The sequence below is a fragment of the Myxine glutinosa genome, chromosome 6, assembly GCF_964187855.1.
Source record: "Myxine glutinosa chromosome 6, kmMyxGlut1.1, whole genome shotgun sequence".
In the NCBI taxonomy this organism is placed as follows: Eukaryota; Metazoa; Chordata; class Myxini; order Myxiniformes; family Myxinidae; genus Myxine; species Myxine glutinosa.
Window position 1 is genome coordinate 22,098,263 of NC_136266.1, and position 19,203 is coordinate 22,117,465.

General features: G+C 43.3%; 1 protein-coding gene across 4 annotated transcripts in view; it reads left to right on the top strand.

Moving 5' to 3' along the window:
• The window catches only part of LOC137429644 (kalirin), a 429,755-nt gene that overhangs the window by 134,704 nt on the left and 275,848 nt on the right, over positions 1–19,203 (top strand). For 3 of the 4 annotated variants that reach the window (XM_068119741.2, XM_078779669.1, XM_068119742.2), the window contains exon 7: positions 15,887–16,078. In XM_068119741.2, coding sequence (XP_067975842.2) covers positions 15,887–16,078 — 192 coding nt within the window. Of the gene's footprint in view, positions 1–15,883; positions 16,079–19,203 lie in introns of all 4 variants that reach the window. The other variant, XM_068119740.2, reaches the window with a different exon arrangement.

Below are 19,203 nucleotides of genomic sequence, written 5' to 3' on the forward strand. Positions count from 1 at the left end.
AAATCTGATCATGAATGCCACCAGAAGTCGGCACGACTTGACAGAATTATACTTCATACCGATAACCCCCCCTCCCTGCAGCCCACGTGCAGCCATTCGCGTAGGGCATTTGATATCGTCGGACATATATATATATATATATATATATATAATTATATATATATATATATATATATATAATTATATATATATATATATATATATATATAATTATATATATATATATATATATAATTATATATATATATATATATATATATCTATCTATAATTCCAGTAATCTCTGTACGTCTGTACGTTTGTTTGTTTGTCTGTGACCGCTGTTTCTCGACAACTACCGGTCCGATATACTTGAAACTTGCCAGGTATATTGCTGGGGACCCGAGGATGTGCCTTTTCAAGGTTTCATATTAATCGGACAATTACTTACCGAGCTATGTCCAAAAAACGATTCAACCAATCAGAGAGCAGCGAACGATCGCGTGTGCCGAACGTGGAGGACACACTCTGCCTCGGATGGCACATTTGAGAGCGTATTCATTTATTTCACGTTTGCAAACTATGTTGGCGTTAAACTATGTTTTAAAACTAATAAAACCGAATTTGCGATTCATTCGCTTTCCTGTGCGTTTGTGCACGCGATGGCGATTTCTTTACCAAACTCCGGAAGCCGTTCGCTTTGGACCAAACCATTGCATGTAAATAGAGGGGGGGGATTGTCACCGTACTCGCAAGCCGTTCGCTTTGGACCAAACCATTTCATGTAAATAGAGGGGGGGGGGATATAATTTTAGATATAGATATAGTACGGGCAATGCCCTAGTATATATAATTATAATTATATATATATATATATATATATATATATATATATCCCGGTGTGTACCCCGGTTTAGAATAGGGACACCGTATCTCTGCGCATCGAAAGAGGCGACTAAGGGTTGGCGCCAGGAAGGGCATCCGGCCATAAAAACATTGCCTCAAACAGGGAACCATGATTGTCATGGGGCCCGCAAGGCTAACCCCTGCTCTAGCGGGGAAAATGGCCTTAAAACGATCATTCATTCATTCATATATATATATATATATATATATATATATATATATACATATGAAAACAGTACCTCCTGGCTCCACTTCCTAATTTTATTTATATAATTCTGGTACCATTGAGTTGTGGCTAGCTTCTGGTGATGTTCTTAATTAACATTTCCATTAAATGCTCAATAAGAATATAAACTTGAAGATAATTTGGAAATCCCATTGATATATATATATATATATATATATATGCTAGCAGAAGTACCGGCATTGCCGGGCGGGGGGGGGGGGGGGGGGAAGGGAGGGGGAAGGGAAGGTGGGGATGGAAGGGGGGAGGGGAGGGAGGGGGGGAAGGGGTGGATGGAGGGGAGAGGGGAAGGGGGGAGGGGCGAGGAGGGGAAGGGGGGGAGGGGGAGGGTGGAGGGGGAAGGGGAGGATGGAGGGGGGGAGGATGGAGGGGGGAGGGGAGGAAGGGGAGGAAGGGGAGGGCCAGTCAACAATGACGTTGCAGTTCTCATGGTAGGAGAGCAGCACAACAATCGCGGCATCGTCCAGCATCTTCGCGACAACAGCACGAAGCGGATTTTGGAGACTCACCGATCCTGTGACGCTCTCCAGTACCGGCGTTGCCGGGCGGGGGAAGGGAGACCCGTACATTCTCAACCCGTACATTCGCCCTCTCGACTCAAGCTCACTCGGACAAAAGCCTTGCACAAATTACACCGTGAAGGCCCAATGGCCATGTCTATGCCACAAATCAAGTACATGAGCGAGTGTGGCGCACTGAATTGAAAATATGTAGAACGCTCATACTCCGTGAAAATTGTAGCCACTGTGTCGCCATCTTGGTTAGCACGACTCAACCAACTCGCTTCGCAGATCTCGTTTGTTTTGAACGTGTCCCAGATTTTAAAAGCCAAACAACTGTTAAAATGCCATTTTGAGCAGCAATAAACTGCTCCAATCGGTTACGGAAGGGTTGTGGAAAGACGTTTCACAGCTGTTTCAAAGACGTTTAATTCATATCGCACAAAATCGACACAAAACACGATCACACAAAAGGTGAAAAAACGCAATCGCTTTTCGCTCTGAATTACGTGCAAACCTGTGACGGAAATCACCATCGCCCAGCATCGAGTGCCAACCAAGATGGCGCCCGGTAGCTGCATCTCCACCTATGTGGTGTGAATGGCAATGGTCATTGATTCGATATATTTTCCGTTCAATGGTCTGGCGGCGGGGATGGAACATCACGTGATCGCTCTGAGCGAATCAGCGAGCTGCTCTGGCACCGGCTGAGATTCCGTGTATAATGTTCCTCGCTGAAATGTGCTGAGGTAAATATGAATAAAAAATATGGATCTCGTCAAATATTTTTAGGTAGGCCATGTCCTTCCCAGGCTCAATGGCCATGTCTGTGCCAAATATCAAGTACGTGAGCCTCTCCGTTTAGGAGTCTATCGGTAACATTACACACACACACACACACACAAACTGTGTTTTATATATATATATATATATATGCTCCTCCCATGCTCTTCTAGCTGAAAGAAGTTGCATAAAGCAACCATGAAAAGCCACCCAAAGCTAAGCCCTTTGCCGTTTCAAACTCTCGCCAAGTTCCTTTGCAGCTGCAAAGACGTTCACAAGCAGTACATGCAACATCCATGAGAATCCCAATGCTACACACTCCCTCAGCCACCGGACTGGTGTCATCACTTATTGGCGAATCATCAGTGACAGCACAGACAGAAACGCACACTGATGATGCTTAATACAACTTCTTCTGCTGGAAGAACATGGGAGGAATTAATTTATCTATAAATCCGAGCCACATGGGGAAGTTGATGAGGTGAAAGCTAAGTGCTTATTCCCTCCAGTTCCAGTCACAGGTTAATATATATAAATATATGCACATATCTCGGATTTCTTCACTGGCTTTAGTTTTTCCCAGTATCAAGCTCGGATGTCTTCACTCGCCCCACGCAGGAATTTACTTCCTGTTTATTAAATAGCAAGATGAGTTCATCTTCAATGCACTTTCACACTTACATACACATACATACACTCACATCCGGGGTGTGCCCAGCAGGCACATCATACATCGGCCATTATAAAGCTCGCAGTGTTAGTGTGAGAAATCTCTGAGGATATCCCGGAGACTCAATAGCTCAGTGGGCTGTCACCGCGTAAGTGATGAGGTTCCTGGGATCGAGTCCCAGGTTGTCACAACTTTTTCACACGAGCCCCATGCAGGAATTTACTTCCTGTTTCATATATATATATATATATATATATATATATATATATATATATATATATATATATATATTGTTACGGTTTTCCACCGCCCTTCCTAACCTTACCAAGGGGGAGATTAAGCCCCTTGTTCTTTCTGGGCCGGCGTAACCGAGACTTGAAACGCCCCTTCCGGGGAAACGCAAGGTAAGGTTTCAGGACAAGTCTCGCACGTACCTAAATACCTGCGCCGCCACGGAAGCGGGGAACCAAGCCTCGCACGAGCCACATGCAATTTGGGTACATCGAGTGGATTGTGTACCACGTGGTCCGTGCAGTTACCGTTGGTATTGGAACCCGATTAGAGAGGTTTTATTCGTACCACGCTTAGTCAATGATGGAAGGGATGAAACGGTCGAATAAAGAAATAACAGGTTTAATTATTATTTGCACTTATATGTACAAGGCGGTAGAAAGCAGACACAGAGCAGAACTTAAGCAGTCTTATATTAAGCCCAGACACGGGCCCGATCACACTCACAAAGGGGAAATGCAGGTAGAATGGTGTTCACGCGCTGCCTTGGTCGTCCAGGAACGGCTTCGCCCGGCGTGGCTCTCCACGGTCACAGCACGTCCCGCGATGAAGGCAAGCAGGTGGTGGAAGGGACCCTTGGAGCGCATCTCTCGAACAAAGGGCAGATGAGGCAGGAAGGCGGGAGGGAATGTACATGTCTCTCGGCGGCTTTCCACAGCGCGTTGAGTTACCGGCGCGCTATCACTCGCGTAACCCAATAGAGGCTCGGCCTCAAGCTCAACCGAGCGTCCACTTTGGTACGAGCGCTTATACTTAGTCGGCCTCAAGCTCAAGTCGGCCTCAAGCTATACTCGGCCTCAAGCTCAACTTATATAAGGCTGGTTTTCTAAGGCTGGGGCGCAGCGACGTCGTCGCGTCCCCGGCACGACTCGATTCCGAGGAAATTTTGGTTTTATGGTGCATGGCTCCATTTCACAACGAATTTGAATTCTGTGTACAGTTTTGCCACGAAAATGAGATCCCCGCATCGAGTGTGGTATCTTATTTGGTGAAATTCGGTCGATTTGAAGTGGTGAAAATAAAATGTGATCGTGGAAAATCGTAGCGAGGGGCCATTTTGAATCGGTTTTCAGTGAATCGGTTTTCGATTGGTCGGTCGGTGCCCCACAGGTTACGGTCCGCGGTCCGCGGATGTTACGGTCCGCGGATTAGATGTTATTTTTACCGAGCGGAGGTAACCGCGGCCGAACAGTTGTTCCCCGACTAAACCCGATTCACCCAAACGTTGGCCGTATCGCGCCACAGATACTCAATGTGGAAAAGACTAAGACGACGAATGTGAAGAAAAGGAATAAGAAGACGAGAAAAGGGTTGAAAATACTACTAAATTTATTTACTATTTACAGGCTCAAAATAACCAAGGAGAAGGAAAGATAATAAAATAATATACAGAAGCTTTTAGAGACACAGGGAAAATACTAGCTTATACAGATTTAGTTACTACCCAGGACAGCACGAACAAAACAAACTCACGTACGCAAATGGGGAACTTGCAGGCAGGAATGGCTGGAAAGGATGAGCAGGTGGGATCACAGGGCACAGCGAGCAGGTCCACTCCGGGCGGGAAGCGGGGAGCCGGCAGCTCCTTGTAATCCGCTTTACAGCGCACGCCGGCAGCTCCTGGTATTCGGCTTTACGGCGCACGCTGGCAGGGTCACTCGCTGCCCCGTCAGGGCTTCACGCGGCTGGTTGAAACGGGGCTGGACTCATCTGCCGTATCTCTTTGCAATTCGTTCGTAAAAGTTCCTCTGCTTTCTCTTGGACCCTTTCTTTGTCGTGTCCCTCTCCACGCAGCTCAGCTCGTATTCCCCTCCTCTCACTTCTCTCCAGCGCGGTTGTGACACGCCCTTTTTTGGTTTCGGTACCGCCCTCTCTCCCGTGCTCTGTTTCGTGACCTTGTATGGTAATCCCACGGGCTTGTCTCCTTATTTGGGCATCGTGCCGATGGCACGCCCCTCGTGGCGAGCCACGGGCTTGTTTCCTTATTTGGGCATGGGGCTGCACAGCCCCGCCCTTCGTGGCGCGCCCTGGGCTTGCCTCTCCCTGGCGACCCCGCCCCTCCCGTTCAAACAGAGCACGGAGCACATATTCACTATAGCAGCGAAATGAGAGGGCGTGCACCCCACGCTTGTGAACTGCTTTACCCACAGATGGAGAGTTTGGCTGGGAAATGGAATTATTGAAGGGGAGCTATTCTTAATTGATTCGGTGCAATGGAGTGTCATTCTAATGGAAGACAAGGCCTTACTCTAAAACACATAATAAGATATAAGCTACTGAACAAGGGTTTTATCGTGTTCTGCAATGTGGTGTTTATGGAATTAACTACCGAGACGCCCTTTTTATCTTTACACAACTCCGGAGGCAGGAGGGGCCATATCCAAACAATGTTCATCACCATTTCCAATACAATACAACATAATCAAAAAAATGCAATCCTCATATCCGCAACAATATATATATATATATATATATATATATATATATATATATATATATATATATATATATATATATATATATATATATATATATATTGTTACGGTTTTCCACCGCCCTTCCTAACCTTACCAAGGGGGAGATTAAGCCCCTTGTTCTTTCTGGGCCGGCGTAACCGAGACTTGAAACGCCCCTTCCGGGGAAACGCAAGGTAAGGTTTCAGGACAAGTCTCGCACGTACCTAAATACCTGCGCCGCCACGGAAGCGGGGAACCAAGCCTCGCACGAGCCACGTGCAATTTGGGTACATCGAGTGGATTGCGTACCATGTGGTCCGTGCAGTTACCGTTGGTATTGGAACCCGATTAGAGAGGTTTTATTCGTACCACGCTTAGTCAATGATGGAAGGGATGAAACGGTCGAATAAAGAAATAACAGGTTTAATTATTATTTGCACTTATATGTACAAGGCGGTAGAAAGCAGACACAGAGCAGAACTTAAGCAGTCTTATATTAAGCCCAGACACGGGCCCGATCACACTCACAAAGGGGAAATGCAGGTAGAATGGTGTTCACGCGCTGCCTTGGTCGTCCAGGAACGGCTTCGCCCGGCGTGGCTCTCCACGGTCACAGCATGTCCCGCGATGAAGGCAAGCAGGTGGTGGAAGGGACCCTTGGAGCGCATCTCTCGAACAAAGGGCAGATGAGGCAGGAAGGCGGGAGGGAATGTACATGTCTCTCGGCGGCTTTCCACAGCGCGTTGAGTTACCGGCGCGCTATCACTCGCGTAACCCAATAGAGGCTCGGCCTCAAGCTCAACCGAGCGTCCACTTTGGTACGAGCGCTTATACTTAGTTCATGCGTGTCTTTTCTCCGAACTCGTAACTCTCATCAATACTCAGTCAAGCGCCTCCCTTCGCAGAACTACAAGCTCACCTCTCCACAGAAGGACTTCTGGTGGGGGGCTTCGCGCAACGGGTTTTATTGCCACACCCTTAGCCTTCTCGAATGTTCCAACCACACCCTGTGCCGCATTGCCTCAGCCACTCCCTTCGAAGCTGATTGGCGGCTCGCGCTTACCGTCAGCTTCTCCGCCGCCCTCATTCAGTCCCTGCTCGATTTGCCAGGCCTGCCTCGTGTTAATTTGCACCAAAAAGCCAAAGGCGCATAAGGAGGCGTAAGGCGACATAAGGCAATGGAGGCAGCATAAGGCAATGGAGGCGGCATAAGGCAATGGAGGACCTACTCTCATTATTCTACTCAACGCAAAACTAACACAGGCAAAGGACTATGCTCACAAATACTAAGAAATAACTGCACTATCGCGAGGCTACGTGTTGTTGTGTGACTAACTATGAGGGGGAAATTTAACCTTTATTGTACAATACTCAAAACCGCAACACCATATATATATATTGTTGCGGAAACGGAGTACGGCGCTCCCCTTAGCGGGGGGGGGGGGGGGTTAATCCCCCCTCTATTTGTACTGGTCGTCTCCGCTCCTGAAGCTACCCCGCTCCCTTGTGGGGTGGGATTGCCCGAAGCGATTGGTCAAGGAATTCCCGGACGCCTCCGGCAATCCCTCCACGAGGCAGGTGGACAACTCCGCTCGAGACCACGGGCAAGATGTTGCCGAGTTGTTGTTGTTCTTTGCCGAGTGGTTTTTAGCAGCCCGCGGTTCAAACCATTAACAAATACTAAACCCGATTCATATGCGTCGGCCAAATCGTGCCACAGGTATTCAATGGGGGAAATCACAAAGACGATCGGATGTGGAAGAAGAAGCCAAAGTAAGGAGGAACAGGAATTTATTAACCAATTATGTACAAATCAAACAAACCAAGTGAGAAGGAAAGAAACGAAAATAATTTACAGAAGAAGAAGACAGTGCAATTCTAGCTTATCTATACAGGCTTAACTTATAAACCCCAGACAACACAGACAAACAGACGACAGTCAGACTTACACGGGGATGATGACAGGAATGGCAGGAGGTTCGTTCGTCTGACGAGGTTCCGTTCCGACCCACGACTCTCTCTCTCTCTCTCTGTCGGTAACCCTGGGATTCTCCTCTCCAGTACCTCGAACCCAGCTCCAGCCTCGAACCCAGCTCAGCAGCACGCACAGCTTCTGGTACCAGCCTCTCGTACCAGCCCAGTAGCATGTTCCTTCTTTTCGCGATTGTCGCACGCATATATCAAGCGGGGGCGTCATACGCCCTCGGCCGTTTGGGTACCACCCCCCCCCCCCCCCGTGCTCTGTTTTGTGGCCTTATATGGCCATGCCACGGTCTTGTTGCCTTATTTGGGTATGGAGCTGAACAGCCCCACCCCCCGTGGCGAGCCACGGGCTTGTAGCCTTACTTGGGCATGGAGCTGAACAGCCCCGCCCCCGTGGCGCGCCATGGGCTTTTGGTGGCCTTATATGGCAATGCCACGGTCTTATTACCTTATTTAGGTATGGAGCTGACAGTCCCGCCCCCGTGGCGCGCCATGGGCTTGTCTCTTCTCGGCGACCCCGCCCTTCTTGTCCAAACAGAGCACGGAGCACATATTCACCATGGCAGCGAACGCCGCTTCCAAACCAGGGCCAGTTGAGAGGGCGCGCACCCCACGCTTGTCAAGCGGTTTTGCACAGAGAGGGAGAGTTTGGCTGGGAAATGCAATCCTTGAAGGGGACCTATCTTATTTCATTTGGTGCAATGCAGAGTCAACTAGTGGGAAACAGAGCCTTAACTAATACACATAATAAAGAAATAACTATAGAGAGGTTCTATGGTTCTCTACGTGTGTGCGATGGACTAACTAAGGGGACGACGTTTGACCTTTACCACAAATTGAGGTATTTACAAGAACTATTTACTAGAGGGTCATATTTACAACACAGGATTCTCAAATCCGCAACAATATATATACATATATGAAAAGTTCAAAACACACCTGGTCACAAGTGTGCCGCACTGACCGGGTCCTCAGTCGAGGTCCTCAGCATCATCCCGTTTCGGCCCTTCAACCTCGATACGGTCAGCTAAGGTGGGCCAGCAGGGGCACATACACATCCACATGCAGCAACTACACCTTGATGCGTACATACCCCCACCCCCAGCCAGTGCGAACGCAGACTACAACAACACCTCCACATCCAGAATCCACAACACCAAACAAACATGGTGGAACACTCAAACACCCACCTTTATACCCCTCACCACTCACTAACAAAACACACCAGATCATTCATACACACACATACACACACAACACCAACCAACCACCTACCCTTACAACATACACCACTCAACATACAAAAACACACACTCATGCAAAAATTAATTCATGCAAAAACACACACCCTCACCCACTCACTCACTGACATACATAAAATAAGAAATAATAATAGTAACAAAAAAAAAAAAAAAACCACAACCAACCTACACCGTTCGACGTGCCTCCATAAACTTCCTCCATATCCAAAATGAGCCTTTCAAGGCAACCTGGGCCACCTTCTCACACATCCTCCTTCTTTCTGTCCCACACACTCCAAGCCGAGCAAGAAATGCAGAAAAGGAATTGCCAATACACCCTCTACACCCCACCTCAAATGGCTGACACGAAACTCGCCAACCCTTCTCCCGGCACTCTGCCTCCAGCTCACTGTACTTTCCTCTCTTCCTCTCGTGTACCTCCTCCATGTTCTCTTCCCACGGTACAGACAATTCCCCTAAGATGATCTGTCTTGTTGCACCTGACCAAATGACAATGTCAGGCTGCAACCTTGACACACAGATCTCCTTTGGGAATACCAATTGTGGCTTTAGGTCTGCCACCACCTGCCATTCACAAGCATCTGACAGCCCTCTTGCTTTCCACCTCCTCCTCTTTCCACCTCTTACCACTTGGCCCTCTGACAAACCACACCTCTCCCCCATCAGTCTCCTTCTCCACTCTTGTCTCTCTCGACCTCAGCACCTCTTGTTGCACCATCTGCACCACCACCGCCAGCACCTGATCATGTCGCCACCTGTATCTTCCTGCTGCCAATGCTACTGAACATGCACTCAGTGCATGCTGCACCTTTCCCACACCTCCACACAAATAACATCTCTCCTCCTGCAACAACCCCCACAATCTCAAGTTTACTGGTGATGGAAGCACATCATACGTTGCCCGCAACAGGAAATTCAACAATATTGGCTCCATCCTCCAAATCTCTTGCCACTTCAACATCCTCACCCACACACCTTCCCACCTAGTCCAAGCACCTTGCTGTGCCTGACCGACTGCTTTCACATATCTCCCCTCCTCTTCCATTCTTCTCACCTCCCTCTCAACCATCTTCCTCCTCTCTTTCACACATGCCTTTCCCCATCGCTCATGCTTCATCCACCCCAAGCCATGCTTCCCGTGCTGTACCATCGCCATGACCTCGTCCTGTTGCAACCGCTCCTCCATCTCGTCCACCTCTGCTCTTGCATTCCACTTCCGACTTCCCTCTTCTCTGGGAGAGCATTCTTTACCACTGCATCACTTGAATCCCGCAACATCATGAACTTCCGCACCCTCACCACCTTAAACTCCTCGGTTAATGATTTCAAGGGAAACTGGAGTTTTCCACCCTGACCATAAAATGCAATGTTCGTCAAACAGCGTGGCACTCCCAACCACCTCCTCACAAACCCGCTCACCACAACCTTCAACCTCTCCACATGCCCAATTGCAATATCATACATCATCAATGGCCACAATACTCGTGGCATCAATCCAAACTTCAAACACCATACCTTCAACTTACCTGGCAAACCACATCCATCAATCCTCTTCAAACCTCTCAAAAGCTTGTTTCTGACCTCCTCCACTCTTCCCACATCATTCAACTCCACTGTATACCATCTTCCCAAACTCTTCACAGGGGCCTCCACCAATGATGGAACCACCTCCCCTCCCAGCTCAACACACACGCACGCACGCACACACACACACACACACACACACACACACACACCTCAGATTCCTTCACTGGCTAGAGATTAGGCATATAAGGAGTATCCAAGCTCTCAATTAACTTGCAATCTTTTGTTTTTGCTGATGTTTAATGAGGTTAAATGCAAAATGGATGAAGAGTGTGTAATGTTTAATGTTTTTCATGCTGTTCATATCAAAACTCACAGGAGCAATAAACTGCAATCAAACTGGGTCAGTCCTCATCCCAAAGCTTATTCTTGCATTTATTCAATTTTCTTTCATTCTTAAAATTTCTTAATTTTGTGCTACATTTATTCATGATTGTGCAATCAAAGAAATTGAAGGTATTTTCTTGGCTTCCAATTATGTTCATTGATTCCTTCATTTTTGACTCGGTTTCTTTTTCCAAATCCATCTACGTCCACTGCACCTCCTCTTTTCTTCTTGGTGAGAGCCTCCAGGAAAATGTTACTGTTACAGCAAGCAATCAATTTTCGGAAGCCTGCTGTTTGCATGAAAAATTGATTGCTACATTTTCAATTTAATAATGGATTGCAGTACGTAGGTGCAGCATCATTGGTGATTGTTTGAATATACTCGACCCTGCTTTCACAGCCATTATTCATCTGTCAATTCCCCAGGTTAACTGCTGCATACTGATCTGAAGTGATTCAATTAGCAAGAGTTTTCAATTAAACTTCTGTGAACCTCATGTCTCATGTCTGGCCTTACTCATCCTGCCCTTTCGTCCTTCCGCCCTCTCCCGGCCCGCTCGGGTTGCATGCGTTCCTCCGGCACAGAATCCCACACCTGGTTACCCTCCCCAATTCTAAACGGATCGCTCACCTTCATTCCGCAACCCTCGATCCTCTCACATGCAGAACAAAATCCTTGTCTTCAAGGTTCTTCAAGGGTGCTGCCCATCATCAAATCATGCTTTTCTCCCCACTCTCCCATACCCACCCCTGTGCTCTTCTACTCTGACAAGCATTCTCCTTTCTGCCTCAAATGTTATGTATTTGTCTCCGTTTTTCAAGCCACAAGAAAACTTTTCTTGTTTTAAGAAAAGTATTTTTGGTGGTGTATAAACTTTTCTTGTTTTAAGAAAATTATTTTTGGTGGTGTATAAACTTTTCTTGTTTTAAGAAAATTATTTTTGGTGGTGTATAAACTTTTCTTGTTTTAAGAAAATTATTTTTGGTGGTGTATAAAATTTTCTTGTTTTAAGAAAATTATTTTTGGTGGTGTATAAACTTTTCTTGTTTTAAGAAAATTCTTTTTGGTGGTGTATAAATTTTTCTTGTTTTAAGAAAATTATTTTTGGTGGTGTATAAACTTTTCTTGTTTTAAGAAAATTATTTTTGGTGGTGTATAAATTTTTCTTGTTTTAAGAAAATTATTTTTAGTGGTGTATAAACTTTTCTTGTTTTAGGAAAATAATTTTTGGTGGTGTATAAACTTTTCTTGTTTTAAGGAAATTCTTTTTGGTGGTGTATAAACTTTTCTTGTTTTAAGAAAATTATTTTTGGTGGTGTATAAACTTTTCTTGTTTTAACAAAATTATTTTTGGTGGTGTATAAACTTTTCTTGTTTTAACAAAATTCTTTTTGGTGGTGTATAAACTTTTCTTGTTTTAAGAAAATTATTTTTGGTGGTGTATAAACTTTTCTTGTTTTAACAAAATTATTTTTGGTGGTGTATAAACTTTTCTTGTTTTAACAAAATTATTTTTGGTGGTGTATAAACTTTTCTTGTTTTAAGAAAATTATTTTTGGTGGTGTATAAACTTTTCTTGTTTTAGGAAAATTATTTTTGGTGGTGTATAAACTTTTCTTGTTTTAGAAAAAAAAATTTGGATGGTGTATGAACTTTTCTTGTTTTAAGAAAATTATTTTTGGTGGTGTATAAACTTTTCTTGTTTTAACAAAATTCTTTTTGGTGGTGTATAAACTTTTCTTGTTTTAACAAAATTCTTTTTGGTGGTGTATAAACCTTTCTTGTTTTAACAAAATTCTTTTTGGTGGTGCATAAACTTTTCTTGTTTTAAGAAAATTCTTTTTGGTGGTGTATAAACTTTTCTTGTTTTAGAAAAATTATTTTTGGTGGTGTATAAACTTTTCTTGTTTTAGGAAAAAAAAAATTGATGGTGTATGAACTTTTCTTGTTTTAAGAAAATTATTTTTGGTGGTGTATAAACTTTTCTTGTTTTAACAAAATTCTTTTTGGTGGTGTATAAACTTTTCTTGTTTTAACAAAATTCTTTTTGGTGGTGTATAAACCTTTCTTGTTTTAACAAAATTCTTTTTGGTGGTGTATAAACTTTTCTTGTTTTAAGAAAATTGTTTTTGGTGGTGTATAAACTTTTCTTGTTTTAGAAAAATTATTTTTGTGGTGTATAAACTTTTCTTGTTTTAGGAAAAAAAATTTTGATGGTGTATGAACTTTTCTTGTTTTAAGAAAATTATTTTTGGTGGTGTATAAACTTTTCTTGTTTTAACAAAATTCTTTTTGGTGGTGTATAAACTTTTCTTGTTTTAACAAAATTCTTTTTGGTGGTGTATAAACTTTTCTTGTTTTAGAAAAATTATTTTTGGTGGTGTATAAACTTTTCTTGTTTTAGAAAAAAAAATTTTGATGGTGTATGAACTTTTCTTGTTTTAAGAAAATTATTTTTGGTGGTGTATAAACTTTTCTTGTTTTAACAAAATTCTTTTTGGTGGTGTATAAACTTTTCTTGTTTTAACAAAATTCTTTTTGGTGGTGTATAAACTTTTCTTGTTTTAACAAAATTCTTTTTGGTGGTGTATAAACTTTTCTTGTTTTAAGAAAATTCTTTTTGGTGGTGTATAAACTTTTCTTGTTTTAGGAAAATTATTTTTGGTGGTGTATAAACTTTTCTTGTTTTAAGAAAATTATTTTTGGTGGTGTATAAACTTTTCTTGTTTTAAGAAAATTCTTTTTGGTGGTGTATAAACTTTTCTTGTTTTAGGAAAATTCTTTTTGGTGGTGTATAAACTTTCCTTGTTTTAAGAAAATTCTTTTTGGTGGTGTATAAACTTTTCTTGCTTTAAGAAAATTATTTTTGGTGGTGTATAAACTTTTCTTGCTTTAAGAAAATTCTTTTTGGTGGTGTATAAAGTTTCCTTGTTTTAAAAAAATTCTTTTTGGTGGTGTATAAATTTTTCTTGTTTTAGGAAAATTATTTTTGGTGGTGTATAAACTTTTCTTGTTTTAGAAAAATTATTTTTGGTGGTGTATAAACTTTTCTTGTTTTAGAAAAATTATTTTTGATGATGTATGAACTTTTCTTGTTTTAAGAAAATTATTTTTGGTGGTGTATAAACTTTTCTTGTTTTAACAAAATTCTTTTTGGTGGTGTATAAACTTTTCTTGTTTTAACAAAATTCTTTTTGGTGGTGTATAAACTTTTCTTGTTTTAAGAAAATTCTTTTTGGTGGTGTATAAACTTTTCTTGTTTTAAGAAAATTCTTTTTGGTGGTGTATAAACTTTTCTTGTTTTAGAAAAATTATTTTTGGTGGTGTATAAACTTTTCTTGTTTTAGAAAAATTATTTTTGATGGTGTATAAACTTTTCTTGTTTTAACAAAATTCTTTTTGGTGGTGTATAAACTTTTCTTGTTTTAACAAAATTCTTTTTGGTGGTGTATAAACTTTTCTTGCTTTAAGAAAATTCTTTTTGGTGGTGCAGGGGTTTTTAGTTGAAAAATGAAAAGGAGTGTTTGAATTTGCTTCTCCACGAAGGACTGGGGCTCATGGGGCACTCGTGGCATTCCTGAATGCCCACTGAAAATAAACACTTGAAGATCATTAGGCTATCCCATTGGGATGCTGAGGGCCTTTTGGGCTGTTTTATCTCAAGGTTCGTTTTTTAGTGGTTAGTTTTTTGTTCGCTTTCAAGCAACTTGATTCTGATCTCACAACATATTCTCTTCTGCTATCCTTCCTTCTTCAGCTTTCTTTCTCAACGCTCATCTGCTGACTCCATCCTCATCAGATTCTAAAACTACAAACGGTTTTCTCTAAGAAACTCATGTGTTTGTTACCTCCACCACCGAAGGTGTGTTTTCACCCCTGTCTGTTTGCCTACCTGTCTGTTTGTCTGTTTGTTTGTGGAGAAGATATCTAAAAAGGTTGTGGACAGATTCGGACGAAATTTGGTGGAGATGTAGTGTATGTGACACTGACGAAACGATTAGATTTTGGTGAGGATCTGGATTCGTATCCGGCTAGTATAATTTTTTAAGTGATTCTTCACCATTAGGAGATTGGGCCAAAAACAATATATAGTGCAGGATATCTCAAAAAGTTGTGGATGGATTTGGACAAAACTTTGTGGGCAGGTTGTGTGTGTGTGTGTCTCACGAGGACGAATCGATTCGATTTTGGTAAAGATCTGAATATGGATTCGGATACGAGAATTATTTAATTTTAAAGTGATTCTTCGCCATTGAGGGATCGGGCTAAAACCGACATGTAGCACGACATCTTAAAAAAGTTATGGACGAGTTATGACTAAACTTGGTGGACGAGTTGGTTATGTGACAAGAACAAGCCGATTAGATTTTGGTTCAGGTCCGAATCCAGATCCGGCTTATCGGTGGGATACAAAACATAAACTGTTCACCAGGTGGAGGTGTGCTCTCTACCGAGTGCCGTTCTAGTTTCCCACTTGTGGTACTACTTTCCTCTGTCGGTCCAGTCTCACAATTGATTATCTCTTGACCTTCAAAGTGGTTGTCTCCTTCCATCTTATAGCAACCCTCACCCTTATCCATGACTTTTTCTCTTGTCTAAAGGTCTTTCTGACTTGTTTGCTTGTGATCTGCTCTCTCGTCGTTGCACGTGACCCACCATCCGACTCTCCGTTGACCTCTCAAGGCTCCTATTTACAATGTGTAATATGAAGAGTTGAATGCAGATTGTCATATCAAAACTTGCTTTTGGTGCAAGTACTATCTTGTCAATCCAAGTCCATATAAAATACAACTGAATTGATAATATGAGGATTCTTTGTTAACAGTGTCTATAGATACATGGTTGTGGTCTGTTACAATTTAAAGGAGGTAGTCAGAGTGCCAATGCTCTGTTTCCAGCAGAATGCGTATGTGAACATCGACCGCATCGCCTCGGTGGCGCGGTGTCTGGCTGATGGGGGTCACTATGCAGCCCAGCAGCTCCAGCTCACGTCTGAACGCCTGAATCGAGAATGGAAGGGCTTCGAGGCAGCCATTAAAGAGAGGAGCCTCCTCCTCGCCAAGTCCGTGCACTTCCACCAGCTTGCCGAGCAGGTTTGACCAGGGATCCCGGACATCTATGAATGAATGAAAATGAATGATCGTTGTAAGGCCATTTTCCCCGCTAGAGCGGGGGTTAGCCTTGCGGGCCCCATGACAATCATGGTTTTCTGTTTGAGGCAATGTTTTTATGGCCGGATGCCCTTCCTGACGCCAACCCTTGGTCGCCTCTTACGATGCGCAGGGATACGGTGTACCTATTCTAAATCGGGGTACACACCGGGATCGTTCATCCCAGCAAGCTGGTACTCAATTTGCCGACCTCAGAAGGATGACGGGCTGAGTCAACCCCCCTGGTGTTAATTCAGCGATCGACCGGGATTCGAACCCAGGATCCTAGGATCCCAAGCCGGCACCCTAACCGCTAAGCCGACACCAGGGTATACATCTATGGCTCTATGGCTAACACATCTATGGTCTATGGCTAACTGGATATATCCTCAGTGATAATAGAACAAGTGTGCCCCTTCAGTAGCAATGTGATTGCTCTTATCGATAGGTGAGTGCATTGCCTTTCCTTTTGAGATACATTTTTCCATGTACAGGAGTCTCAATTAAAAGAAGCATTCTTTGAGAGTATTTGTGGATGTAAAATATCACATGGTGTCCTTTGCAAAGAGAACACGAGCTATTTCCGGCACCCTGCACAAATTCCAAATTCCTGCATTGATGTGCAGGGGCACTGCATCATCGGCAGAGCCACCCCATCTCCCTTCCCCCACCCTCCCACTCCCCTTCCACCCAGACAGTGGTACTACCCGCAGCCATATGCTGCACATAGAAGAAGCAGTGACATTAGCCCCTGTAGATTACACAGCTTGGAGGCAAGTGGGCATACCTCTAGGTTTTTCTGCCAGCCATACATTTGAATGCGCGAGTGTCACTCGAGTTTTCAATAAATCACGATGACGATGGACAAATGACATTACAATTAACAAAACAGAATGAAAAAAAAATTTATCTGCAAAAAATGATGGTAATGTACTTTGGAAATGTATATCAAACCATTTTGGAGGACGGTGATGGATGCGCGTCTCCATGGAGCATTGGCATGATTGAGATGAAAGACCTACCAGAGTCAGAAGACAAATCTTTTGCTTCCATGGAAGAGTTCCATTATTTTATTGTGTGGACAAAAGTGCTTTTTTATTTTTTAGAAAGTTCGATGCACACAGCATCCCATAGGTGCTGAAGTTTCCAATGGAAACCCAAAACAGGTCGGGAGTGGTCACGCTGGATGGACCAAGATGGCAAAACAGTCACTTTGTACACTTCGATTGGAAAACTGCTGTTAGTTCACACTCGGCCGACTTTAAATTTGCACAGGTGTTTGCAGCCATGTTGCACAAAAGATTTTAAAACTTTCCAGTCGAAAAGTATTCGACCTCACCATGAAGGAATAGTTCTGCACCAGCAAAATCTAGAAGACATTTTTAGCCCTTTTACGTAGTGTCCCTTCCGTGTCACGTGTTTTTCCTACCGGTAAGTACCCTGGTGTTGGGTTAGCGGCTAGGGTGCCAGCTTAGGATCCTAGGATCCTGGGTTCGAATCCCGGTCGATCGCTGAATTAACGCCAGGGGGGTTGACTCAGCCTGTCGTCCTTCCGAGGTCGGCTAATTGAGTACCAGTTCACTGGTAATTCCCTGCTTGTCGTTAAAGGCGGCAAAAAGGGTTGGCGTCAGGAAGGGCATCCGGCCGTAAAACATTGCTTCAAAAAGGGGACCAAAAAACAACAACCACGGTTCCCGAAAAAGGCCAACCCCCACTTGCGGGGAAAAAAATGGCCTCTAAAGGTGTTTTTTTTTTTTTTTAAGTGAGTTTCTTGATGCATTTGCAATGGAAGCCACAACTGTTCCTCTAAAACCTTTTGAAAAGGGGGGAATAGGGGTGTGAGGGGGGAATTCTGACTGCTCACATTGTTATGAATTGTTTTTGCTGCTGAATATGTCAGTGAGCCTGAATAATAGTTCACACTTTTTCTTTGAATCTTGTCTGCAGTGATTGAGAAAAGGTAGGCAGGAGAGAGGTAAGACGGTAAAGAGGAAGGGAGGGTAGTTAAGAAGGAGGATAGCTCAGTAGGAGTAGAAAAGGGCAAGGAGAGAATACAATGGAGGTGCAGGGAGATGGCGGTTGGGTTGCAGATAGTGGTTGCCACTGGGCATTGCGACCGGACGTGGTACTCAACTACCAAATGGAAGGGCGACATTGCTAATTGAGGTGTGACTACTCGGTGCCTTTGGCCGAAATTATGCAGAAATTCAAAAAATGACCGAGTACCAGGATCTGAAAAATGAAGTAAAAAGAACCCAGAAGCGGAAGAGTGCCAAGATTGTGCCAGTGAAAGTTCGAGCAACGGGAGTAATAAAACAAAGAACCTCACTGAGATTGTGAAAACTACATCGGGGGATATTTTAACAAACAAACTCCAATTGGAGGCTCTCCGGGGTTGGGGAGCAATCGTGAAAACTGTCTTTGGAACAATGTGTGAACATGTGAATTGCAAAAACATAACAACCCGCTCCGTAAAATTTGATGTCACAAAAAAGAAGGGGATACTTTGATCCATGGGAGTACTCCGTGGCACCTCATGAAACTCGCAAATGGAAAACTGAGATTAAAACCAACGAGATCAGGGATGCAGTTGAGAGAATTTATTCGCATTTGTTTAAGGTCATGTACTTGTACACATGGGTAATGTACACATGTACACAGGGATATTTATGATTTTGATTTTGATAATCGGAAAGCTGGGAATTGAGGATGAAGGAAGATACCAAAACTGCGGATAGGTGTTATTAAAAGTATTATACAAACAAGCTGTTATTTATGAAAGTATTACATCAGTATTTTACTAAAATAGTTTTCGACCAAAGATAAATAGTACAACTTTGTGTTATCTGAAAAAAAAAAAAAAAAAAAAACGAGGTCAACTCGTTTGGAGATACCTGATTGTGATGGTTTTTATGTGTTCTGAATGGTTTTTTTTCTCCTTTTTTCATGGTATAAAAATATTTTATCGTTTCATATGTAAAGTTTCAGCTTTTTTTGTTTAAAGTGAAGAATTGCTTCAAGAATTCCACTCACTCAAGTCGGTGTGTTGTTGGTGGCCTGCGGCTTGT